Here is a 26,546-nt window from a genome sequence, read left to right as displayed (position 1 = left end):
CAGTCGCATTCCTTGTTTCAAATACAAATTTACGATTACAGATGGCCGAATTAAGCTAAGACTCCATGCATGCGGTGAGCTCCGGCAAACGGCTGCGGTGACCAATCAGGAAACAGACGCATGCCGGAGCTTGCCGCAACCGGACTTGCGCCTCCCTCCTGATTGGTCACCGCAGCCGTTTGCCGCAGCTCACCGCATGCATGGAGTCTTAGCTTTAAGCAATGCAATTGGTCGAAACCTTGGTGTTACATTTTGTGGGAAATATGTGTGATAGCCTTTACCACACGAAAAAACTTGCCCTGGTAATAATTCTGTAGCTAAAACATCTCGTTTTCTTCGGAAATAATTAGTTACTCGGAATAATAAGAAAAATTAAGCAATGCAATTGGTCGAAACCTTGGTGTTACATTTTGCGGGAAATATGTGTGATAGCCTTTACCACACGAAAAAACTTGTCCTGATAATAATTCTGTAGCTAAAACATCTCGTTTTCTTCGGAAATAATTAGTTACTCGGAATAATAAGAAAAATGCGATATTTTCAACTTCAATGAAATAAAATTTCGTTTACGCTCTGTTGCCTATAAGAATAAAGAAATTAGTAATTCCATTATGTTTTTTATTTCAATCAATTTTTAAAAAATTTTTTAATGAGTTGGTAGAAATGAGCATGACACAATTAATGTGATGTGTTTTTATAAAATTGACCTTGGTCTGAAATATGTTACAATTTAATATTATATCTGGAGTAGAATAGTTTCCAGTTATCACGAAATTCTTGAGCGGTGGTTACTGTAAGTAATTTTATTATTTTTATTCATTTGATTTTGTTTTCATACGTCTTTAATAAAAATTGTGTGTGTTTTCTTATCAGAAAACGTATAGTAAGAATATTTAAAGCGCCATTGATTGATATATCGATTATCACATAAGATGAATCTGCTACGTTCTTTTGTCAATTTGCGACACATTGCAAATCTCGCAAATTGTGCTAATAAAATCACAGTGAGATGTGCTTCTCAATATTATGATATAAACGACGATCTGTTTGGTTTAAGTAAGGACCAGAAAGAGGTTAGTAATGCTTTGTAGTTTCAACTGATCGCGATCACGTCGTTATCAACTGAATCATGACAAAATATAATTTTAGTTTTCTAGTTATATTATTTTAATTACATTCCCTGTAGAATGAAATTTATATTTGGAAATTAGAGAATAAAAAAGAAAATCCAATGAAATTGTATAAAAATGTCAGAAGTGTAGCTGAAAATAAAAAAAATGTAATACAGTTATTATTTAATTACTAAACTTGTCTTTTTACGTAAATTTGTGCATATTTATCTTAATTTTGAATTATATTTACTTTAATTACATAATTCAGAATATATAATTCAAAATTTATAGTATTTGTTATATGCACAGTATTTTTTTCATAAAAATTATATCTAAAGTTTTATATACTAACAAAATACAAAATACTAACAAAGTACAATATTTCTTTTCCAGCTTCGCTCACTAGTTTTCAATTTTGTGCAAAAGGAATTGGCTCCTAAAGCTGCTGAAATTGACAAGAAAAATAATTTTGATAAATTGAAAGTAAGTATTCTTTCATAAAGAGAATATTCTTCCTCTATAATATAAACTCAATCTTGATATAAAGATTATGAAAAAAATTTCGAAAATTCTAAAATTTTGTTCTATTCATGGAAATCAGATCTTATGGATAAAGAGATGATTTTTAAGTGGTAATTTTATATAAATGATTTAGGAATTTTGGCAAGAATTAGGCAAATTGGGCTTATTAGGTATTACAGCAAGTACAGAATATGGTGGCACAGGTGGCACATATTTTGATCATATTATTGTCATGGAAGAAATAAGCAGAGCATCAGCAGCTATTGGACTAAGTTATGGTGCACATTCAAATCTATGTTTGAACCAGATCAGTAGAAACGGCACAGAGGAGCAAAAGCACAAATACTTGCCCAAAGTAACTTTTTTTTATTATGTTTATACATACAATATCTATTATATATCCACCCTAATATTGTAATATTTTAGTTGTATATATGGCTTTATGTTATACATATTATAACATGGCTTTATAACATATATACAAGTATATATCTAAAATATGCACAATTAGAGAGAATACTTTCTATAACATAGAAAAATTATCCAAAATATAAGTGAAAGTTTTGTAAATTAAGATATTCTTTAATATTCACATTGATTAATGAAATTAAATCTATATGATTTAATGAACTTTTTAGCCAAGCGAGTTCTTAGAGCATATTGTATTTTCTCTTCTATGCTCACAAATTCATTAAGCCACATAAATCGTTTGTGACATATGAAACTTTCAGCTGTGTAGTGGCGAGCATTTTGGTGCTTTGGCAATGTCAGAGGCAGGATCAGGTTCTGATGTTGTCTCCATGAAGCTAAAAGCTGAGAAAAAGGGCGACTATTATATATTGAGTGGAAATAAATTTTGGATCACCAATGGCCCAGACGCAGACACATTAATTGTCTATGCAAAGACTAATCCAAATGGAAAACCGCAGCATGGTATCACCGCTTTCATTATAGAACGTGGTATGGAAGGCTTCAGTACAGGACAAAAGCTAGACAAGGTGGGAATGCGTGGTTCTAACACGTCGGAACTGATCTTTGAAGACTGTAAAGTTCCAGGTAAAAAGGAGCTCTGACATAAAATTATTGCATAAAAATGGAGGTTTTATTTATGATACAGTTTGATTGTTTAAGTTAGAAAACTATTTTGTATATATTACGATGTATATTTTTTCATTAAGGATGTCAATATATTAAATAAAGATTTTTCATTTATGATTTAATTATAGAGATATATAATGATGAAGAAAGAGTCAGTTTTTCTAATCTTCACTTTCCGCATGTTCTTTAGAGATTTGAGTATTGCTGCTGTTTCCAATAGTATAATTTGCACATTCAGTACCTATTGCAACATTATAATTTTTTGTTACGCTTTTAGTAAGTTTAACAATTTTTGTTACAGCTGCGAACGTATTGGGTGAAGTTAACAAGGGGGTTTATGTACTCTTCAGCGGACTGGATTACGAACGACTAATATTAGCTGCCGGACCTTTGGGGTGAATATTTAATAAAAATTCGACGAATCGTGCAAACTAAATTTTTCTTGAGTAGTCTGTTTTTATTTTTTAAGCAAAAAGTTCGAGCATCTCAGTACTAAAGACAATTATTAAAGATATATTAATACGTGAATCTTTGTGATTTTGATCAGACTACGATAATTCGATCGATAAGACTTGTTTGTAATACGATCATAAATTACAGAGTCTCGATGTCCTGTTGCGATGTAACTTTCGAATATGCTCACACGAGGAAGCAATTCGATCAATATCTTGCAAAATTTCAAATGATACAGGTAAGATTGTTTTATAATTCACAAGTGTTTGTAATCTCAATTGATATTGATTGGTTGAAGTAATATAATTGTTTCAGTCGAAATTGGCCGATATGTATACGCGTTTATGTTCAGCCAAGAGTTATCTTTACACTATCGCGAGATCTGCTGACGCCGGTGAGAGAAGCCGCAAGGATTGCGCTTCGGTGCTCCTTTTTAATACAGAGAACGCCGTGAAAACGGCATTGGACGCCATGCAAATACTTGGTAAATTGTTCACCGAACAAGACGATAAGAAATTTTATACGTTTATCATATTATTCGAACTATTTTCGATGAGAAAGTATGTTCTTTGATAGATTTTAATTCACATTCTCTGTTTTTTCAATTACGATAGGTGGAAATGGATATACCAACGACTACTCAGTGGGACGACTGCTACGAGACGCAAAGCTCTACGATATCGGCGCGGGAACTAACGAAGTACGACGTTTAGTCATTGCCCGTGCAATCACCGAAGAATACTTAAAATGAGACATTTCGTCAACCTGCATCTACTAATTATTAGACGACAAATGTGATCTTCCAATGGTAATATATCATACTCATGTGGAAACTTATGCAACAATACGATACATGTCATGAGATAAGACTCATAACTATTAAGTAGTGTTTACTTAATAATGTGTTGTATAAGTTTTCGATATATGTTTTTGATATATGGAGAAATATCTTATTTTAATCTTATGGATGTTAATTTTGTTATTCTTTATTAATCATTGCTGAATATATAGCTTACGTTGTTCGTTTTGTCATTTACATGATTATCATGTACACTTGTAAAAGTTTTTATATATATCATACAGAAGCAGATAAACATGTTATGTTTCATAAGTAGAGATAGTTATCCTCAATGCGTGTTCTCATTAATTTTAATGATTTTGCAGGCTTATACTTTATATACATTCGCAAAGATTGCACCGCGTTAGTTTCTCAAACGAGAAACTTTTCTTTTCAAGGATTGTCAGTGATCGACTTATAATTAACTAGTAATTAATAAACCAATGATATCGCTGATTTTTCATATTGCATATCAGCGATACGAATGGATGATTGTATAAATTAAGATAATTGAGTCACTAGAGCGGCCAGAACAGAGATTGCAATTGACTAACCTTTCGCGCTATAGGTTGCTAATTTAAGTCGTAACACATACAAGCGTATTTTCTTATCTTTTCTTTCTTGCTTCCTCTCGCGCTTTCTCTCTCTCTCTCTCTCTCTCTCTCTCTCGCTCTCGCTCTTTAAAGCTCGGATCTCTCTGTTAATGACAGTGCAGCCCAATTGTATCGAACCAGTTCACATAGGGGATAAGTTCCTCGTCGTCTGTGAACAGCGACAGAACGATCCTCACCAGGAAGAAGTTTGAAAAAAGCTGAGTGAACGGGTTTTTGCAGACTAAGGATGGCTCTCAAATTCTCTATAGGCAACTTTTACGAGGCCTATGTGAGTACATTCGAACGAGGAGGAGTTGTCCCCCAATATCATTCCTTTATGTGACTTATAGCCTGTTCATCCGTTGATTGGACCTACCATCGTTTTTTATTTCTACCGACAGTTTCTTTGACGAGTCCAGCAAAGATTTTTCGCGCTTATAAAACCGACTGGGAGATTCGGCGACTGAATAATTCAACTCGGTTCATGTTTAGTTTAGCAATTAGTTTATATAGCAAATTAGCAAATATAGTTAATAGGATAATTTAACATGATATCTCAATTGAATTAGTCCTCAATTGAGATGTCAATTGAATTATCCCGAATAGAACTTTAAGTCAAAATGTGCTAGAAAATTGTTTTTATTTTAGATTAAATTAATAAATTGATAAACATTAAATTAATAAACGATGAATATACCATTGGAATTTTGGACGCGATGAAGTGTATCTTGTGTTGCTTCTCATGGATGCTGCGTCATGAATATGTATCCGTTCCCATTCATAATGGATTTCCAAGGAACAAGTGTTCTGACAAACCTGTCCCGAATTGTATCAATAGAATTTATATTATTTTGCATGAATAGTCGCGCAGAAAATTATTTTCTTCTCTTCCCAATGGTTTCCTGGCTTTTTCCGATATGTTATTGTTGCTATATATTATCATTTCGTATGCACGTTCGAATGCTATTGTCTTAAATGTTACCTGCACAAACAATATTTTCTTTTTCAGTATTTTCTAATCATTTCGCTCTGTGATATTCTGCGATTATCTATAATCTTTTTCTTAGAGTTTCAAGAGAGAAACGGAGAAGATGACAAAATATTTTATAATCAAAGATAATTCGATAAATCCCTTTCAGGTTCTTGTTGCATCGAGCTGTTAGAAAGCATACGAAAATTCACGAATCTATTTATTTGTACATATGAGACAAAATCTACAAAGTTCCACGCCCGCTATGTTAGCAGCGTTTATAGACGCCCTTGGTAATCATTTCACAAGTTCCACCGGCCCGGCTAGCCCCGTCGTGTACATGATGATACACTCGCACCTTGAAGGATCCCTCCCGCGAAGTGTCCTTCGCGGGCTGACGCCGCCGCGGCGTCGCGTCTCTCTCTCTCTCTCTCTCTCTCTCTCTCTCTCTCTCTCTCTCTCTCTCTCTCTCTCTCCTCTCTCTCTATCTCTCTCTCCTTCTTTTTGTCGCGCATTTTATGTGTACGCCCGCGACAAATACCAAAGAGAAATGAGTGCAGGTCGGGCCAGAACAATACGTCGGCGCGGTATGCCAACATTGCCAACTCGAAATGGGGCCAGAATAGCAGGGACGAGCAGCCGCCACCGCCGCCACCACCACCGTCGCGGCAGCGGTGCGATCCGTCGAGAGTTGGGCAACTCTCACGGGGCTCTGTCAAAGTCGGCATAGTCGCAAGCGAATGCAGCTGCAGCTGCTGCCTACCCCTCAGTGAGCAGTGCGACCACGACCCGGGACCCATCGCTCGCCGACTCGCGAGCGCGCGAGATCTCTCTGTCTTTCTATCCGCGCGGATCGACCTCGAGATCTCGAGAGCGGTTGATCCCTTCTGCTCCCCGTTCCGCCTTTCTTTCTCTCTTCACTCATTCGGATCTCGTAGTGCGTCTCGTGGTCGAATTAGGTGGTTCTTGTTGTTGTTGTTGTTGTTGTGCCTCCTGTTGTTCTCTCGTTGTTGTTTGTTGTCAGTGGTGGTGGTGGTGGTGGTGCTGCCGCCGGCTGGAGCCACATCTAGTTTAGAGCATGACGAGGAGGCACACGGTGATCGTGAAGCTCAGGAGATCCAGCACCGGCAGGCCTTGGGGCATACGAATCGCCGGGGGTGCTGATCTGGGCACACCGATCGTCGTCACCCGCGTGAGTCGTCCTTTCATCCACCCTTAACATGTTAAGGTCTCACCGGTCTCGTTTATTTGCGCGCAAAGCGCGGCTAATTGCATCTAGCGAATTAAATAAATAAATGCATACATATATATATAAATATACACATCAGGAAATGTACACAGATTGGCTGTGTAACTTGATTACGAAATACTCGAACGCAAGTAACATTTATTTGAATTAGCGTATGTGATGTCCAATTTCACCATTCGATTGTGATCGTCGTGTTAAATCGGCGGTAAATGGTTAAAATTTCTCTTGGTCTAAGAGAGGAGGCGGGCCTCACGTGCCAGATGGAAATTCGCTAATTAGCCCGAGCAGTATTCTCTCCGGGCAATAACGACTTTTATCCGGGGAGGACCGAATCATCTCAAATTAGCGAGACGGTCCGTTCGACGTCTACTTACTTGGCTTCGATACGTTTTCGCGCTGGCATTTGCAAACCGGCCGAACAACAGCAGAAGACGTAACACAATCCCGTGAACATTTGAAACAGCGAGAGAGGGAGAGAGAGAGAGAGAGAGAGAGAGACAGAAAGGGGGAAGAAGAAACAAAGAGAGAAGCCGCCGAGAGGGCTGCCAAGGAATTCTTAAATCAACGATGTGATCTAGCGCACCCGCGACATTGATACACGATACGGCGGAAAACGCGGTTCGACGATAACGAGATTCCTTTTTCTCGCACGTTTCATCTCATATTCTCATCAGCGTATTTTATGCAGCGTAAATTGAGAGAGAGAGAGAGAGAGAGAGAGAGAGAGAGAGAGAGAGAGAGAGAGAAGGAGAGAAAGTCGTAGAATTCGCACGTCCCGCAGTTTTATTTACCTCTATTTTTAGTTCCAGTTTACCATTCAGCCAACGTTATTTCACTCTTTGCCTCTGTTTCACTTTGATGTTCCTCCGTCGAGAGACCGGCTGATTCATAATAATGTCTCAATGATGATAATCTCTTAATATCGATGATAATCGTTATGACAGCACAAGTGGCCGTGGAACTCATACTTTCTAATTTTTTATCTCTATTTTTAGTTTACATTTAATTTTAAGTTTACATTTAATTTACCATTCATCTCTGACTTCCTTACTTTCTTCACCTGCTTGACCCTGATTTTCCTTCTTCGAGAGATTGATTGATTCACAACAATATCTCGATAATGATAATCCTTTAAAATTGATCATGATCACGCGGATCCCTCCCCCCCCCTCTCTCTCTCTTTCTCTCTCTCTCTCTCTCTCTCTCTCTCTCGTATTGTTAATAACACCGTACCGATGTTCTGCTTACAGTCGGAGAACGAGGCGCTCCAGAAGGGTGACGTGATCAAGAAAATCGACGAGTATGACGCGCGCGACGTGAGGCATGTAGACGCACAGAATCTCCTACAAAACTCCGAAAGCATAAAGCTAGTCGTCGAAAGGTCTGAGCCGTCGAGCACAATATCGTCACGCACCACCGACACTACCACTACGTCACCCACGATTTTCGGGTCAATCATTGGCGACGGGGCTGCGGTCACTAGTCTGTCAGAATGCAATACCGTCTCTATTACTGCGTACTTCTGATATCGCCGCAAAAACTATCGCCAACTGCCGCTGCGCAACGCTATATTAACACGCCTCCTTCGATTAATCCCTCCGGTTGATCCCTGATCAGCCCCCCCCTTATTCTCCTCTCTCTCTCTCTCTCTCTCTCTCTCTCTCTCTCTCTCTCTCTCTTCTAATATCTTTTTTTTTCTTTTTTTTTCTTCAAGAGAAAACACGACCGACACCTCGCCACCTCGCGTCAGAATCTACCACCCTACCGTTCTCACCCCGACGACCGCCTTTGATCAACTTTTCTCGGGCACGTAAACGTCGAGGAACAGCTTCCTTTGAGCGAAAGTGAAACTAAAAGTTGCTCCTCGTATGTTTAATTTTAATTCGCACACAGCCTCTGGCGTTGCGTTTATTTCGATGGAGATCGAGAGGACCTCTGTTTCCTTTTTCGTTTGGATTACTGCTCTCACCTGACCTGAAGCAAACGATTCTCAAATTGCGCTTAAGAATGCTCCCTCGTTAGAATGAGATACTTCGTCATGCTTAAAGACGGTCGTCGAAGAACTGCGGAGCTTCTTGCATTCTGCCGCTACCGCGCAACACGAATGCATGCCGCCGGCAGCTTACTGATAATTCCACGACTACTTCACGCAGGTACAAGCCAGAGAAAGAATATCCTCGGGACTTACCGAGGAGCCCGATACCGCCGCTCCCAGCTGAGGAGCACATGCCTGTGCCTTTACCGGCCTCCGACACCTACACCCTTCGCAGCACAATCGTTTTGCCGCACGATCATATAGACGAGATCCGCGAGGAGAAGACTCACCTGTCGCAGGTACCTCGAGTATTATTTCTTGCCGTTTAAATAACGAAACGCTTTTCTGTTCAGTCATCTCCGATAGAATGGATGGAAGTATTCGAGTGGTCAGCTTTTACACGCGCAAAAAATTCACCAGCCTCAGAGTCCTCGAGTCTGACTTTGCACAGCTTGCTTTCGCAGGACAAATAAAAGCAGAGCGATATAATTTGGATCGCGGGAGAAATTTGCGTGTAAACGCGCCGCGTAGCTCAGCTCGCTTCCCGCCGTTCAGCGCGGATCGACAGATTTGTTTAAGTCCAGCGATAAACGCGACTCTGTTGCGAGAACAATGCCGCGAAGAATGAGGACGGAAATGCGTTTCGCTTCTGGGATACGTTGAAGTCTCGAATTCGCTCACACGTCGAACTCGCTGGAGTGAACTCGTTGATCTGCACGAACGAGAACAGCGGGCCTGGTTTCACCGTGTAAATCAAGGTGTCTATCAGGACGGCTAACGGCGCTATCCTTTTCCTCTCGCGTCGAGGTAGATTAACAGAAGCAACATTGCTGTGTAAAAACACTCCGAAAGTCTCGGATTACTCGAAAGAATGACACGCTGAACTTTCGATATGTAGCTCTAAATTTCTCCGAGCCTGGTTATCACAAGCCAAGAGACAAGGGAAATGTCCTTCGAAATTCATTAGGACTTCGATCGTTTGATATATCGTCTAATTGGTGGGAAGGGTTGAGAAGGCTTAGCGATCGCGGCAGGCGCCAGCGTCCACCTATGACTGACAGCTTCGCGCGAAATTATGCGCGCGAACGCCAAAAGCGGATGCTAAGTTTAGAGTCGGGAGCGCGGCTCGTGTCGCGCGACTCCTAACCTACCACTGCGGCGCTATAAATGTTTTTCTTTTTCTCTTTATCTTCATTTTACAACCCGAGGCTCTCTCTCTCTCTCTCTCTCTCTCTCTCTGGGGGATTCCCAAGAGCGCGCGGCCAAAACGCACGCGAACAATTGCGTAAATCAGCGTGACAGGGAATGCTTGGCGGATCCAAGAATACCCTTCCGGCATAGGATGATCTTTCGCTCGATCACAGAAGCTGTCTTTCATGAATATGGAGGAAGATGCGTCGCATTCGCTCTTCTCGTGTACGCCGAAGGAGACTCGGACGGACAATCAACACCAAGACGATATTCGTCAGCGGCGAGAGAGAGATGCGTCTTCGTTTTCGTGAGGAAGCGGGATTTGAAAAGAGAAAGAACTATCTCTCGGAATTCACTTGCGTATTACGCAAGCTTCGCAAGCAGACACGGCGCAAATTGCCGCGATAAAAGGCACGTGCTCGGTTCTCAAAGTCTGCGCGCGCGCGGCGCGGCGCGGCGTCTGGCAAAGGCTCGAGCTCGTTCCGAAATACACCGCTGCACTTTGAAATCCAATAACTCATCGTCGGATCACGTCGCTCACGTACGGTGACAGGGCATTCCTCGCCCTGTTGAATCCGCGATCTTTCCAACATCCGCAAAGGGGGAAACACACGACGGCCGGCTCATTAGAGCGGACGGTGTACCAATGCAATGATTCCGATGATCATCAAGCGCTAGTCGGGCGACAGGACGTATGGAGATTTCACAACACGAAGGGCCTCCCCACTTCAATTACTCGAGAACGAAAAGCGAAACTAAGAACAGAAAGAAGACAAACGGCAAGAAGAAATTAAACCGAGGAAACTGAGGAAATAACACTGAAGTTAAAGTTACTACTAACTCTCAATCGGGTGTCTTCTCCCTGACTGGACTTCTTTGCTTCTCTCTTCGCGTGATTCCGCGTCTTGCTGATAGGAAGAAGCGTGATTCGCCTTGAGATGCGAAATTCCGACGGATCCGAGTCTCTCCTAAAAACGCACGCACGGACTTGAGATTTTCATTAGTTGCTAACAGCAAGGTGAGATTTGCAATAGTCGCAACCTCGCGTCTAGATGTCTCTCGTTTGACGGAGCGCCGTTTTACAAGGCGATACCGACAAGGCTTCGGAAAGAAGAAGAGGAGCGCGCGCGCGCACATCTCTTCGCGTTTATTTCTCGACGCGAGAGCACGCGAGTCGCGGCCGCATACGCACCTGCGTCGCTTGGCAGCCACGACAGACAGGGTGCAAAATCCGTGTGCATCCATCGTGCATCTCGTGCGGCACGGAGAGAGCGCGAGAGCACGGAGAGGCGCCTTTATTCGCGGGAAGTCCGAAGTGTGAATATATTTTTGTTGGCCAGCCGCGATGCCGGAAAGTCCGCCGCGGTACAGCCAGTTGCCGGCACGCTATAAATATCGCTTTTGCATCGAAACCGTCTGCCCCGATCCGATACTCCGCGATTCAGGACGTCATGCTCTCTCTTTCTCTCTCTCTCTCTCTCTCTCTCTCTCTCTCTCTCTCTCTCTCTCTCTTCAGCACGCCTTGTGGCTATTCGCCGCCAGTGGCGAATTTAATCGCGCGTCGTGATCCATCCTATTTGCGATCGAGTAAATACGAGCAACTGCCCTGAAAGGGTAATGACACACGGGTGGCGGACTTACATTTTTGAAAGACCTAACTCGACGAAAGGGCTTCAATTGGAGTGTGCTTTAATCGGAATATCGTCTGTAGGATGGCACGCAAGTAGAGAAAGAGAAGAGCGTTGTACTTGGAAAATGTTGAAATTTCGGAGAAGGAAAAATCGGGAATCTTACGACGGATGATTTCTCTTGTTGACCGGGAAACCTCGTTGGGAAAGAATGCGCGCTAAGAAGACACACCACGTTCGGCGTCTAATGAGTAAGCGGGAAAGAGCGAGAGATTGATCGAATCCTTGGCAATCGAAATTCGCGTATTCGAGCGCGTCTCGTTACGTCTCACCGCGGATTTTCGCTGCGCCAAAGAAAACACCTTTCGGATTTTGAGATCATTTAATCGATCGTCCCGAGGCAATAATCAATTTGTCGGAAATCTTAGTAGTCGCGAACGAACGGGGCCACACGCGAAGACAAGTTTCAGCCGAGGGGGGGAAATCCAAAGTAGTTTACACACCACGCGAAAGGTATCAAGTTTGGTGCGAGGAAGGTTACGTTAATATATATAATCCAAGATTATCTCAACACAATCTCGAGTTATGTTTTAATAAAATTATATTAAATTAACCCTGGTTAAATTTAATCCCATTGACGAAGAATTTAACTCGAAATTATTTGAAAAAAATAAGCGCGCGGATGGATGTGCCGACACGAGTCTCGCAAGGATATAAGAAAATCTATTTATAGCTCGGCGTATTTTGTTATTTTTGAGCGTCGGCAGATAAATTTAGCAGCCGTTAATAGTGCGGTTGCGTGCTGTTCACAAACGGATCCTGATTAAATCGACTTTGACCGATCTGCTTATCGGCCCGACCCGACGATTCGTTTAGCTCGCTCAATCGGCCGATTCAACCGGAGCTTCTGAACGTTTCTTTTTTTTTTCTTTTCCACTCGTTCCACTCGCGACAGTTGGAAGATGATCGCCAACGGCAGCCCTTCCGGTATCAAGAGCTTCGCGCGGACGGGAGCGCGAGCGTTTTCGACGCGAGAGGTCCGAGGGAAAGAGAGAGAGAAGAGAGAGGAGAGAGGAGAGAAGAGAGAGAGAGAGAGAGAGAGAGAGAGAGAGAGAGAGAGCCGCGTGGAAAAGGCCAGAGTTAGTGCCGCCCGCGCTCGCGTCGTGCCAGTAGTGCTTTAGCGCGAATAATCCCGCGAGAGTCGCGAACGAGCGAGGGACGACGCGATTGCGAGAGCGAGAGTGTCGCGAAAAGGGTGACGGGCGAGGACATCCGGAGAACGAGCAGAGGGTAGCAGGGGTTTTGCGAGGTGGTTTTCCGGCGGTGTGTCTCGAAGAAACGAACGGCAAGATGCCCGCTTATACGACAGTCTATCGTTACAACATCGAGCACCACCCTAAGGAGGAGGAGGCGGCTGTTTACTGGGTACGAAAAAGCTGTTCTGCTTCCTTTTCGCCTCTTCTTTTCTTTTCTCTTCTTCGTCGGACTCGCGATCGAGGAGGAATATATCGAGACGAGCCATGAGAGCGCGGAAACTCCGCGCGTCTCTCCGCGACCGAGCGAGGCGTGAATCGTCCCTCGCCCTTGAACGTACGTCTTCTTCGCGGCCAAAATATGCCCGAGGATTTTGCGAACGGCCGTGCATCGCGTTCGCGGGAGAGGGAGAGAGAGAGAGAGAGAGAGAGAGAGAGGAGAACGAGGGTGACATTGCGTCCGCGAAAACCGCACTGCACCGGTGCGTGCGCGTGTGAGATGATGATGATGCGCATGTAAAAAGTCATGTAAAACTTCACACTCGTTCAGCGGAGAATTGAAGAGGAATCTCTTTCTCGCCGATCGTCGCCAAAATCGGAGCTTCGTCTGTCTCTGAGAAAGAGCGATTATCAGACACGGTTGAATGCGCATATTAATATTGACACGTACATATACATGCGTACATGTATAGCTTTTACATAACACGCGAGTATAATTTCTCAAAATATATTATGTTACATCGCAAAAACGTGCGAGATACGTCAGCGATTTAATCATTTAATTAAAGATCGACTTGATCATTTAATTAAACATCGATTGTTCATTTATTTAAGTAGAAAAAAAACATACGATCTACGCCCGCGCGACATTTTGCAGCAAACAACGCGTGCAATCAGTTCCTTTTTCTTGTTTTCTACCGTAATCAGATTACTCTTCGTAGGAGCGACTTTTCCACTTCGTCTTTGCTTGGACTTCGGCAGCCGAAAGCGAGCGTAACCGCGCGAGTTTAACAACTACGTAGTCGCGCGGGCGACCCTAAAAATACCAAAACACGGGAAAGAGTGCGGCCCCGCCGACAGAGAGAGAGAGAGAGAGAGAGAGAGAGAGAGAGAGAGAGAGAGAGAGAGAGAGAGAGAGAGACGCGTTCACCACTCGATATACCGAAAAACGAGCGGCGCGGGCAGAATAATAGAGTGGCCGGACGATCTAGATCTCGCGGAGTCTGCCAACCTTGACATGGTATTCGCGGTGTAATTGTGCGATTTTTCGCCCCCTTCGATGCATCGCGGGGGCCGATTTTCCCCCTGGATCTTCATTCGCCAGAGCCTCCCCCTCAACGAAAGGCAGCGCATCATCGCGCGATGTGCAACGCAATCGATGCAATAAAATGCAACGCGGGCGTCGCCGCGCGCGCTTTGCGTCGCATCGCGTGGCGTTGCGTTGCGATGCCGTTCATCGGTATCGCGTTCTATTTTCGTGAACGGGATCTGGGTTACTCAAACATGAGAGAGGCCGTCATACAAAGACACACCCACGTTCTCTTCGCGTTTTTCGAACTCGGCCGGCCGCCCGGCTCGAGAAATCGCCCCGCGAATTATCAGACGCCGTGCGCGGCGCGTTAATCGCACAAGGCCCGATATACTCGCGGGGCGATTGTCTGAACAATCGGAGATTCGATATCTTTCGGGCCGGGAAATAATCCAAGATGCGAAATGTAAGATGCTTTGATGAGACGAACTCGACTGAATCGACGGAATCTTGTTCCACGTCGAGAGAGAGAAAGGAGAGAATCACCACGGCGAGTCAGATCGCCCGACTGAATCGTTATCGCGCGCGTTAAGCCTTTCTTAAGTTTAACAAAGATGGGACGGATCTGCTCGTTAGCGCCTTGCCAACGTGTTCCAATCAGTTTCCCAAGAGTTCAAGTTTCACCTCGACGCCGCCGCCGCCGCCAAGCAATAAACACTCCTCGGAAACAGCTGTTTCGCTCCGTCTCAATATAGTCCGCTGGACTTTTTGCAGAGCTTGCGACGTGCGAGCAAGGGACACTTGCGAAGACTCGAAAGCAGAAGAGACGAAGATAAAAATGAAAGAAGACAGTCGTACGCACTCGCGGACAATCGAACTCGTCGAACCGTTCGCGATTAACCAGTCAGCCAAAAATCTGCCGACCAGTCTCGCGTGAAGATTGCCGTACCAAAAATGCATCATCATGTAATTCTGTAACATCCCAATACCCCCCTCATATTCTACACGGTGAATAGGGGTTGCTTGAATTAACTTGGCAGCGGACTGAAAGGGAAATAAAATCTTATGAGCCAAACTCAGTCAGATTCGCTCAAAAGCAGAAATTCCGTTCCCTTAAGGAAAGTTCGATTCGTTCATCGCAAGGTTGACTCGATCTTTTTGCTCCGCGTAACACTTCGACTTTGTCGAAGCTTCACTCCACGTCCTTTCGCGATCCGCTTCAAAGTGATTCGCGGTTGAAGGAAGTGGTCTGTTCCTTTTAGCTGCACCACGGAACTAGCTCGGAATAAGTTAGAATGAGACGACTATATTTTTTCTCACTTTAACTTATTGCACCAGTTCAGTAGCGCAGCTGAAAAGAACAGACCGAAGATCAACGCGAGACGAGACGTCGTCGAGACGGAACGGAAATAAGACGCCCTTTGGGCCGAGCGACCTTGCTCGACCCACTGCTCCCTTCTCAGCCATCGTGGCGACGCACGCTTCCTGGTGAAAAAGTCATAGAAAAGTGAAATCATGGAAAAGCGAACGGATGGAGACGCGAGAGAATACGCTCTCTCGCGTACACGGCTCGCGGGGTGCGCGTTATTTTTGCCGGCCAGGGGCCTTCGTCTATTTCGAGAGAGTCACTCGCGCTCACCCTCTAACATAATGACGTATCTGACCCATTTATAATGGAATCATCGTAATCGTGATTTCGCCTCGGCCGAGGCGCGAAATCCGAGGCGCGAACTTGCGACTTGAAACCGCGGGTCTAAAATTGTAACGTCGCGCCGCTGATGCGAAATTCATGCGAATGGCGCTCCTTCAACCCTCTCGAGGTAGCTCCTTGATCTACGGTGCGAGCGAAGTTTCACGTCCTTCCTTCTTTCGATCAGGAGGTCAGGTAAAAGGTACCAATAAAATATATTTCATGAACATTTTTGAACATTTTAACGTACGAATCTAAATTTCTTGGAGTGACGTTTCATGCGAAAAGAGCGACTATCGAGTCGAGTTCGAGTGTGGCTTCGCTTGTGTCGAGTGAATCCTTCACCTCGAATCGTTCAGTGAATACCTTCGCTCGAAATTAAGGGGACTGGAGGGTCAGATTGCTGAAAAATCGTGCTTGTTTTTGACAATATTTTGCGATGAACTGAATAAATGTGCAAGAATGAAAATTTTAGGTATTTATACAGCATGTGAAGAGTAGAAAAATTTTATTTATTAACAAATACTCATATAAATATACGATGTATATAGCTGAAATATGCCCTCCTTTTTTTTTTCAAGTTGTCGTTTTTGCAGTAATATCTCGGCTCTCGGTGGTCCGATCAGAGCGAATTTTAGCTAGAAATCTTAAGGAAGCTTATCATTATCCGGTGAAACACTATAAAAAAAAATCGAACAAAATTAACAAAATGCTATTATTAGCTATTATTAGGAAAAAATTCCAATTTTTCAGTTTTTTTACAATAAAAAAATTAATATCTCGAAATGAAATATTTTGACGGAGTTGTCCATGGTTCACCTGAGAGCCAGACGAACAAATATTATTGCTTTAAAATTTCAAATCGATACGAAGCTCAGTTTCGGAGAAATCACTGCAAAAAGTTGAACAATAAAATTTCGAGAAAAACGCGTTTAAAATTTAAATGAACGTATATTTATATGAATATTTGTTTAAAAAAAAAATTTTTCTACTCTTCATATGTTATATAAACATATGTAAAATTTTCATTCTTGCACATTTATTCAGTTCGTCACAAAATCATTATCAAAAACAAGCACGATTTTTCAGTAATCTGACCCTCCGGTCTCCTTAAAGAGTAAATCCGATGTAGTCTATCGTCACAGGGACATATTTCCTCTAATTGATTGGAACATTCGCTATTCTACCATCTTCAATCGGTTTTCGCAATTAATTTTGTCTAGACCTATTTTTTCCAGATTTTCCAGATTGATCTTCTAGATCCACTTTCTAGATCCCAGGTGAACTGAGGACGCGATTTACATGCAGGGAGTAGAGCTGTAAATCGTAACAATGCGCCGCGATACGATGAAAGAGCATCAACGTGTTTGGTGTTTTTTTTCCATCGACGCGGAAGCTGTCGCAAGCTCGACGCGCAACAAGTCCGTGGCTTGACGGAGTAAAGTCGCTCGTAAATCTCGAGCCGTCCTTCAAAAATGACTATTTCTGCGGCTATTTCACACGCGTTTCATCGCGGGAATGAGGCGAGGGTTTACTTTCCGCGAGAAAATGACGCGACGATCTTACGGCAGCTGCAACAATAGCTCGCTTCCTCGGCTTCGCAAAAATATCCGCGGAAATTTCGCGAACGTTTCGCCTCTCTCCGTTTGTTCTCGCGGATGTATTTCAGCTCGACACACACTGTAAACAGAGACGAGACGCGCGTGGCGAATCAGCGATGCATGATGCATCCAGAATCACGTAATTTCATAATCACGCGCAAAAGTTAGCCGCACATGTGACGTAACGATTTGTAACTTGCCAAGTGGTTGATTCGCAATACGAAGGCGACCACTGTCGTTTTATGTAATTTTCTCATTGTGAGCCAGCTGGGCGGAATTTCGGCTCTTTTGGGACTGATTGGATTGGTCAACAGGCGAGATCACTTCCGATCCGCGGTTTCGCGCCAAAAAGAGCGATCAACATGTTGCTCCTAATAATTATCCGCTCTATAAAAGTGATATGACGCGAGAGTATCATCCTCGTGGCAAAGATGATTTATTATCGATTTAAGATGAAAGTGTTTAGTCACACACACACACACACACACACACACACACACACACACACACACACACACACACACACACACACACACACACACACACACACACACACACATATACACACACGAGAACTCTCTCTCTCTCTCTCTGTCTCCCTCTATCAGCGAGAAAAAGGATATCAAATAGCGCTATAAAAATTTTTGAAACTGACTCAGCTTCTTCGATTATTTCGAAGATCTTTACAACTGTCAACACTCAAAGTCTTTCCTTTTGCTGGTAATTTGTTCTGCTCCTATCGTTTTATTGTAACAACAGAATTCTTCTAATCTTTTCCAGTAATAAATGAAGTATATATAAAATAATGATTAAATTACTGAGTAGGTAGATGGTAATAGTAAATTAAAGTATTATAGTAAATTATAGTAAATAAAAAGAAATTAAAAATCATTCAATACGGGCGTTAAAAAATACATAAAATTTCACCAAACACGCACACACATATTACGGTAATCGAGTCTCGAAACTGTCGATCGTTCATATTACGAAACAGGAACAATGTCATCATCGTCTGCAACATCGTCGCAAATTTATTTTCGTCGTTGCTCGGAATTATGGTGACATAAGCGTCGAAGATTAACGAGCCACTTTTCGATCGCTATGGCCTCCATTACAGTTTATTTTCGATAACGTCAGCTAATTAGGGCCGCTTTGGCAAGACGCTGGTGACAAGTTATATCTTCGATAAGGGTTGCAATTGCGATTACGTCACGAGTGTATCGTAAATCATCGCTGAGGACGATACCTGATGTAACGTGTATCTCATCATCAGACTTTACACGCTTCGATACGACTTTCCAGCTAGCCAGCACTAACCTGACGTGCGTTTTTTTCCAGCCCTACCGCACGACTCCTTTGGTCTTGCCAGGTGCCAAGGTCAAGAAGGATGCTCCTCTCGGCGAATGCTACCTGCGGCATCATCCGAACCCGATGATCCGGGCGGCGCCCCATCATTATGAACCCGCTCACCCTGAGGTGGCTATGAAGCAAAAGGTAATCCAGAATCCTTACGCGCGGCCACCCCCTTACACATCGTCCTTCGTCCCCGGCATAAGTCGAAAATGGGCCCAGCTGTTCTTTTTCTTCTTCTCATGGGGACACGTTAGTCGAGTCGTGCGATGCTTCTCTCGTGTCAGATCATTTAAAAATCGTATTTCATTGCACGTGTGAGCAGGTGGCGGAAACGGTGCTTCAGCGTGTCTTGGCACCGAATGAAGTTCCAAAGGTTTGGACCATTTTCTTTTCATTTTTTTTCTCTTGTTCTACTTGTTCTTTTTACAAGTCGCTTCCGCTTCCGAGAAACGACGCTTACGCTTTGGTTACGGCGTTACCCCGCAAGGGTCTCGAGTTTCTTTTATTTTATTTTTCTTCTTCCTTGCGGAAGTCTTCGTTCTAAAGCTTCGTTTTCTCTTGTCATTTCTGTTTCTTTTTTTACGAGATTCACTCCGTCGCTATCGCGATTTTTACTCGCAGTGTGACCAACGACTAATAGCAACACTTGCAGGATGAAACCTGTCCTGAAGTGTGATGTCCTGGACTCTCGTCTAGTTAACTCGATAATACTCGAAATAACACCCGATGCATCGATATCGCATCGCGGACTGGATGAAGCTTGCATTATTTCTCATAATTATAATTAAATTACTAAAGTGACTCGTAATTAAGTTTTACCTTGGTGATTTTCTTATTTTTGGAGTAACACTCGTTTATGGGATATACCGCATCTCTCGCTTGAGTCATCACGGGTAACCATTAACGTGTGATTCAAAACGTGAGAATTTGGATGACCAAACCGTCGATTGACGGTCACACATTGTGGCTATTGTCTTGTGACACAGCGACAGTTTACAGAGTAAACACAGGTCTCGTCTGTCCACGTTAATATTTTCGACATGAGAGAGAAAGAGGAGACAGAGAGAGAGAGAGAGAGAGAGAGAGAGAGAGAGAGAGAGGGGGGGGGAGAGAGAAGGAGAGAGATACACTTGGCATTAGCCGAATGTTTGTTGCGTTCAATGCCAACACGCTAGAGTTATGTTTACTTTTTGCAGCACTATATTGTCATAACGTAATAGCTCAGTGGCAAATAACACGATTTGATGACACACTGCAATAATACGCAACATCCTCAGTAGATACTTATGTTGTTGATGCGTTATTAATTCTCCGTTACCGCACGAAAGTCTCACGGGATATTCGCGTGCTGGGGTTACCCAACGTTATTTTTCGATTATGCCGTTGAGGTAAACATCGTGGGGTAACGTTATATCGCGTAGCGAAGAAACGCGGCGGATCTTATGCACGTTTTTCTTGCATGAGAAACATCGGTCGTCCGAACCTCATGGGGATATCTTCTCGGATTTTGCGTGCGGTGTAACAATGTCGCGCGCGCGCGACAATAGCGCGACAGCGTGTGTGTGTGTGTGTATGTGTGACAGCCTGATGACGACGTATGAACGACAAAATTCCATTTTCCAGGTCGTCCACAAGCAATTCAACTCACCGATCGGGCTTTACTCGGAGCAGAATATCGCGGACACCATCAAGTGCCAAGCGTCCGCCGTGCCGTAAGTAGTCGATCGTTAAATTCACTCGACGACGGCCCACTAAGTTCATTTAACTGGCCTTCTTAACACCAAATTAGATGCATAGTCATACTTAACGAATATACGCTAATACGCCGTGCAGCTTGCAGTAATCACAGAGGTACGATTAATAAAATACGATTAATAAAAATTGGCTTTATCGCTGAATGCCACTCACTCTATCTCTCATAGATCACTGTGACGTGTGCGAAAATTGCTCACGCAAATACATACAGTCCGATTTTCCAAGATTTCGTTTGGAACCGGCAGGTATCACTTCACGATATTCTCACCTCGAAAATGAACTCTTCATTTCCGACAAGTCGCTAATCGATTCGGTGATTTCCAGATGGAAAGTAATCGATTCAGAAATTTTCCAACTTGTAACTCGCCAGAATAAATATCTGCTCATTTCTCTGGAGATTCGGTTACTTCTCACAAATATATTTCATAATTAAGCGTATAATCCGCGAAGCGTTAGTGACTTTAAGTTGTTGTTTCCCGAGTTTTTAGAGATTCATGCGCAATTTCTCATCGTATTAGAAATTCTCACGGAGAAACGCGCACGGAGAGAGGAAAAGAAAATTATCTCTTTCGGCAGACGATATGTATTCATGAGGCCTGACTCAAGCAAAATTACCAATTGGAGAAGTAATCTGAACTTATTGTGCTCAAGGATGCACGACCGCCAATCTTCGGTCGTTAAAGGAAGGAACATCGGCTCTCGGTCCTTCTCCGTCTTTTTTTTTGCTATGCGGCTCTCAGGTCCTCCTGATTGATTGATTACTTACGTAGCGGTTTGTTTGTTTTCCAGCATTTTCATAGACTTTTCCTTCCTGAAACAGAAACAGGAAATACAGGAGCAAGCGAGAATCTTGAAGGAGCAGGCCAAGGCCGCCTCCTCGAAGAATGTGTGGCCGCAATTCAATAAGCCAAATTAAAATTTATCGAGCCGTTCGAGACGTTTTCCGATGCTTCTAGCACGTCGGACGACAGAGTTTTCCGGTTTTCACACGGATCATTGGACACGTTCCTTTCTTGCCGGAATTTAGAAAATTGTAAATTTATCTCAATCATCGATGTATTCAAGAAAATGTAGAAAAAATCTTAATTTGGGATGCAATGAGAAAAGAGATGAGAGATATAATTAACGATTAATGATAATGTGATAATAGATCAATGGCAATAAATGACGAATGTGGTAAATAATCACGTTAAAAGAAAAAAGAAATTAGCTGTACTGTAAGAGCAGATTAAGATACTCCTTAAATTTATAATTCGGTATCCCGATACAAAAATTTACATTACAATGTCGCAATTTAATCAATAATTAAATCAACTGTCCATTTGTTCTAAATATTATTGCAAAAGAATCTTAATTGAAGACTCAAATTACAGTTACGTGAAAAATCAACTGAAATGAATATTTTGATTAATCATCGGAGTGTAAAATAGAATGAACGTGACCAGTGAATCCCGAACGAATATGTGATTGTTATTTCGAGTTAATTTGCCGTCTATGTTATATAGTAAACGTAAATAGGGTTGCGGTGCATTACAAAAATTATGTAGTTCTTTCGCGAGACACGATCGGAGAAACGGCGCACAAAAAGCTTTCTTCCTAGCAATAGCAGTGCGTCCTTGCATGCGCGATAGAGTAGTGAATAATCAATAATCAATGCTGAATATAGTAGTTGAAAACACGTAAGATTATATTATCTACTAACTTCGATATTTTCTTAACAAATGTTCGTATGCTTGCATCGTAGACACCGTGTATGAATAATTCGAGACGACTTTCGAAAATTACGTCTTCGACAATTGTTTGTCTCGTACGTTTGTCTTGTTTAAAATAAGGTAATTAATTGTACGCTCATATTTCCTCGGTGACAGAACAAGAAATTAGAATCTGTATAAACAGATAAAGAAACTTTCGTTTTTTTTATTATCGAATCATTCTGCAGTGTGTGGATCCTCTTTAACTTAAAATTTACTTATAGTGGTATAATTGAAAATTGTGTTACTATATAAAGATCTCATGTGATTAAAATCATAACAATCTCATGTCATTTTGCACATATATATTAAAAATCGTTGATGTCGTTTCAGGGATCGAAACAAGATTTTACCATGAACTTAATCTTTTATTTTTCAAAACTGCAAATGGAACTTGCACTTATATGTATAAAGGATTCCTTATTAAATTTGTATGATTTTTGCTGTTTCTTTTTAATCGCAAAAACGGATGAAACTTTTCGAATACTTTTCTCAAAGACAAGGCGTAATTTTCGAAATGCCCAACGCGTTCTTCTTGATCGGGCATGCACGCAGAATTTGCACGATGAGGAATGATCGCTCTCTCGATTAAACGGCTGGAGGACGCGTCTGAAAGTCGCTCTCGAACAGACGAAAGCAAATAGTAAGATGAAATTGGCAAGAATCGTAACCCCGGCCGCTGCTAACCGAGCCAGATAGAAAAAAAGATAGGGAAAAGTGCGAAAGCGATTAAAAGTCGTCCCTGTGTCCACACATGCGATACGTGCAGTCTGAAGAAGCCGGTCAAGTACGATCCGAGCAAGAGCGAGGCATACAAGGCCCTGCAGGAGGAGGCGTTCGGGGACTATGTGCAGGAAGTCAGGCAACCGGTTCGTACCGGCGTCTTTACGCCGCAGAAATCCAACAAGGTGTGCGCCCTCATATCTACCGAGAGAATCTACCGAATTTTTCAGCAACGATAAAGTCTTCGCGCTTAATCCTCGAAACCAATTTGTTCTCTGACCGAAATTTGTGTGATTCGGTGTTCTTGCTACATAAATTAATTGTTTTATCTATATTAGACGTTAAATATCGGGAACTCTCTATATTAAACATTGGAATGCCTTAACGTATATTACAGTAAAAGTTACGATGTTTCTTGGTTCGCAGATATACCAGGCTCCACCGAAAAGTCCTGCATACGTAAGCAACCGTTTTCTCCGTTTAGATTAATTTAAATAACGATTTAAGGGCACACAAACCATTTTGGCAGGCTTCAAGAACATTTTCAAAACGTATCTCTCACTCGCATGTAGTCGCATGGATCTTACGAAAGAATTTTTGCGACAATGCAGCTGCATATTACATTCAAAGCTGAGCTCAAGGTTTTTCGCATTTTGCGCGAGTTATGGTATTGCGTCGCTCATTTTGTAAAATGCGTCAGATTTTATGCTACAACGAGCGTCAGCTTCACCCGGTAGTTTCTCTCACCGACGTCATGTCAACCGTTCTTTCTTCTCATTTTTATCATTATTTTATCGTTTGTTGTATTATTTGTTTTTTCATGAAATATTCATTTATCACTGGCCGGCCTGTTGCGTTCTATAACGTTACCGAGCACAGTCGGACGATGAAACGGCGTCGGATTATATAAGCGACTTGGCACGAGATGCTACTTCTGCATTTCTTTCTTTTTCGTCTACCAAAGCAGCCTGCCAAATCATCTCCCAGTAATAATCGACTGCTGCATTTCACCATTGAGAGATTATTTAAACTCGCACACGCACACGCACACATGCATACACACACACACACACACACACATCCTCATTTCGGACTTATAATAAAAATATTTTGATTTCCCCATACACGTACACGCAAAACACACATATTTCGAGTCTCTTTTGTCACATTTATTATTTTATATTATACTTGTATACTTCATTTATCATACTGCAACTAACTTTAATGATCATGATAATTGCCGGGATTGTCGTTTAATCGTCGCGATTGCAAAACGAGATGGGACTAATTTAATTTTCGGCCTCTGTTTCCTTAAGGGTGGATTTTATAGACGTCCCTTCCCCCTCCCTTTCGTTAAGGACCTCATCAACGACTATTAAAAATTTCGCAGGGACTTGTACGTGCGTCTTTTCTTTGCGATAAGGACTTTTGCGTTAAGTGCTCGTATACGCCCGCTTTCGCATAGCGAAGTTTAATTCATAGAGCAGCTGCCAGATTGTTGCACGCTATACTACCTCGGGTGTCCTGTTCTTTTTTTTATATATAACGCGCGTTAAGAGTTGCTACGAGAACAATTATGCATGTCGCCTCTCGAGACGAAAAGAAAAAAGAACATAAAACAAACCGCCTTTCCTGTGTACAAATTAAGATGTGGTTCACTTACAATGTACCCCTGTGATTCTGCGTAGACGTAGAACGGCTGTGTGTGATTCAATTTTCAGATGAACGTGTTGGACGACGACGGCGAGAAAATTCATCAGAGCAATAGCTTCAAGAGGATCATGTACAGTGTGCTAGGGCAGACCGAATTTTGAAGAGAACTGACGCTATAAATATATCATTTATTTATGTTAAATAAATATACATATTTTATTTATTGTATTATGCAACAAACAAGAATCGCATAGAACGAATGTCGAGTGTGTCGAAGCAAACAAAGGTATCTTCTAATTAAATTTTGTTTAGCGATTGTATTGCGTTTTAGAAAATTGCTTATTGTCAAAAACATTTAGAATGTTAACCGACGGTCCTCGACATTCATTGCTTGCCCGATGCAAACACGCCGTGTATCTTTTAAGCATAGTATTAATATATTAATATTAATATGTATTAAATATAATTACACACCGAAGCTTTTTTCTTCTTTTCTGCGATTATAACTGTTTTCTCAAAAGCTCAGAAGTCCTTTGTTGTTTTAGTGTGTTTTATATCATTCATCTTCTTTCCAAAATCACGAGACTTCTCTTCGCAGAATTTATCGCTGTTAGTCAACAATATCAAATTTTTCGCCTGTGTATCCCTTTAGAGACACCTAAAGTATTTTTTATTCAATAAAATATTAATCAATTAATCATTTGTGTTTTTAATTTTGACTGTAATCCCTAAAAGAATTCAACGTGGCAGATTCTAATAAAATGTGATGAAAATGTCCCGAATGTTTTTGAACCAACATTTTTGCCAACTTTATGAAAAACTGAGGATGAATTTTTGTAATTGACGAAAAATATAAGTATCTTTAATTTTAGATTTAACTCATTGTTGACCGAATAACATAAACTAAATAATAACATCTTTTCTGGTACTCACTGACGTACGCAAGTTATGCATAATGTAAACAAAAAAGTAAAATCGCTGATATTAAACATGTAAAGAATTCAATAAAAGGATTTATAATTTACCGCGTGTATTATTTTTCCTTTTTGGTTTAGAGAAGCTCTCCTTCGTCAATTGGAAACAAAACTGAAGATTTTATTTGAAATATAAGCGGCCAGAAACAGGCCTGTATCTCTAATAGTTTAGGAGATATCGAAAGTTAAAGTTTTACAGCCTTTCTCCGTCGATATCCAGCCTTCCTCCGTCGATATCTCCGCTTCTACTGGGAGTAGAGAGTCGTCCATGTAGTCGAAAATGTAGGGTTTTGCGAGGACTTTAATTTGGTACCAGAGCCAGGCTTGTATCTCTAACCGTTTAGGAGATATCGAAGATTAAAGTTTTCCAACATTTCTCCCTTGATATCTCCGCTTCTACTGCGAGTAGAGAGTCGCCATTTACGGCAAAATGTAGGGTTTTGAAAGAACTTTAATTTGGTACCAGAGCCAGGCCTGTATCTCTAACCGTTTAGGAGATATCGAAGGTTAAAGTTTTCCAGCCATTCTCCGTCGATATCCAGCCTTCCTCAGTCGATACATCGCTTTTACTGGGAGTAGAGAGAGTCGTCCATGTAGTCGAAAATGTAGGGTTTTGCGAGGACTTTAATTTGGTACCAGAGCCAGGCCTGTATCTCTAACCGTTTAGGAGATATCGAAGATTAAAGTTTTCCAACCTTTCTCCTTTGATATCTCCGCTTCTACTGGGAGTAGAGAGTCGCCATTTACGGCAAAATGTAGGGTTTTGAAAGGACTTTAATTTGGTACCAGAGCCAGGCCTGTATCTCTAACCGTTTAGGAGATATCGAAGGTTAAAGTTTTCCAAGCTTTCTCCGT

General features: G+C 42.0%; 2 protein-coding genes across 11 annotated transcripts; both read left to right on the top strand.

Moving 5' to 3' along the window:
• The first annotated feature begins 650 nt into the window (after positions 1-650).
• On the top strand, positions 651-5,154 carry LOC105191716 (isovaleryl-CoA dehydrogenase, mitochondrial). 3 transcript variants are annotated; one of them, XR_003113439.1, is made up of 10 exons: positions 651-793; positions 874-1,073; positions 1,506-1,595; positions 1,768-1,989; positions 2,366-2,690; positions 3,034-3,127; positions 3,333-3,423; positions 3,501-3,669; positions 3,800-3,993; positions 4,734-5,154. XR_003113439.1 is itself a non-coding variant. In XM_011155327.3 (9 exons), the coding sequence occupies exons 2-9, from the start codon at positions 933-935 to the stop codon at positions 3,934-3,936; spliced, it is 1,269 nt and encodes a 422-aa protein (XP_011153629.1). In that variant the 5' UTR covers positions 651-793; positions 874-932; the 3' UTR covers positions 3,937-4,178. The 3 variants fall into 3 exon arrangements, 1 of the variants encoding a protein (XP_011153629.1); XM_011155327.3 differs by lacking the exon at positions 4,734-5,154 and having other exon boundaries at positions 3,800-4,178; XR_003113440.1 differs by lacking the exon at positions 1,768-1,989 and having other exon boundaries at positions 652-793.
• An 895-nt stretch (positions 5,155-6,049) lies between these two features.
• On the top strand, positions 6,050-25,399 carry Zasp66 (PDZ_signaling and DUF4749 domain-containing protein Zasp66). Of its 8 annotated transcripts, XM_025301948.1 has the most exons (10): positions 6,059-6,778; positions 8,086-8,321; positions 8,989-9,169; positions 18,821-18,976; positions 19,158-19,208; positions 20,459-20,547; positions 23,111-23,249; positions 23,491-23,523; positions 24,381-24,460; positions 24,786-25,399. In XM_025301948.1, exons 1-9 carry the CDS (start codon positions 6,665-6,667, stop codon positions 24,441-24,443), a joined length of 1,062 nt encoding a protein of 353 aa, XP_025157733.1. In that variant the 5' UTR covers positions 6,059-6,664; the 3' UTR covers positions 24,444-24,460; positions 24,786-25,399. The 8 variants fall into 8 exon arrangements, with proteins under 8 accessions (XP_025157736.1, XP_025157738.1, XP_025157739.1 ...); XM_025301947.1 differs by lacking the exon at positions 24,381-24,460 and having other exon boundaries at positions 6,061-6,778; positions 24,786-25,397; XM_025301952.1 differs by lacking the exon at positions 24,381-24,460 and having other exon boundaries at positions 6,063-6,778; positions 8,086-8,156; positions 24,786-25,397.
• Positions 25,400-26,546: the final 1,147 nt, after the last annotated feature.

This window comes from Harpegnathos saltator, unplaced genomic scaffold (assembly GCF_003227715.2).
Source record: "Harpegnathos saltator strain DR-91 unplaced genomic scaffold, Hsal_v8.6 scaffold460, whole genome shotgun sequence".
Taxonomy (NCBI): domain Eukaryota; kingdom Metazoa; phylum Arthropoda; class Insecta; order Hymenoptera; family Formicidae; genus Harpegnathos; species Harpegnathos saltator.
The sequence above is the reverse complement of the archived record's forward strand: the minus strand, read 5'-3'. Positions and strand labels throughout refer to the sequence as shown.

Excerpts from the sequence above, each read along its gene's own strand:
- LOC105191716 (XM_011155327.3), top strand. The coding sequence starts at position 933 with ATGAATCTGCTACGTTCTTTTGTCAATTTGCGACACATTGCAAATCTC. Across the intron at positions 1,074-1,505 it reads TAAGTAAGGACCAGAAAGAG|CTTCGCTCACTAGTTTTCAA; the intron begins GTTAGTAATGCT and ends TTTCTTTTCCAG. Across the intron at positions 3,424-3,500 it reads CAAAATTTCAAATGATACAG|TCGAAATTGGCCGATATGTA; the intron begins GTAAGATTGTTT and ends TAATTGTTTCAG.
- Zasp66 (XM_025301947.1), top strand. The coding sequence starts at position 6,665 with ATGACGAGGAGGCACACGGTGATCGTGAAGCTCAGGAGATCCAGCACC. Across the intron at positions 18,977-19,157 it reads AGGTGGCTATGAAGCAAAAG|GTGGCGGAAACGGTGCTTCA; the intron begins GTAATCCAGAAT and ends ACGTGTGAGCAG. Across the intron at positions 20,548-23,110 it reads TGCCAAGCGTCCGCCGTGCC|TCTGAAGAAGCCGGTCAAGT; the intron begins GTAAGTAGTCGA and ends CGATACGTGCAG.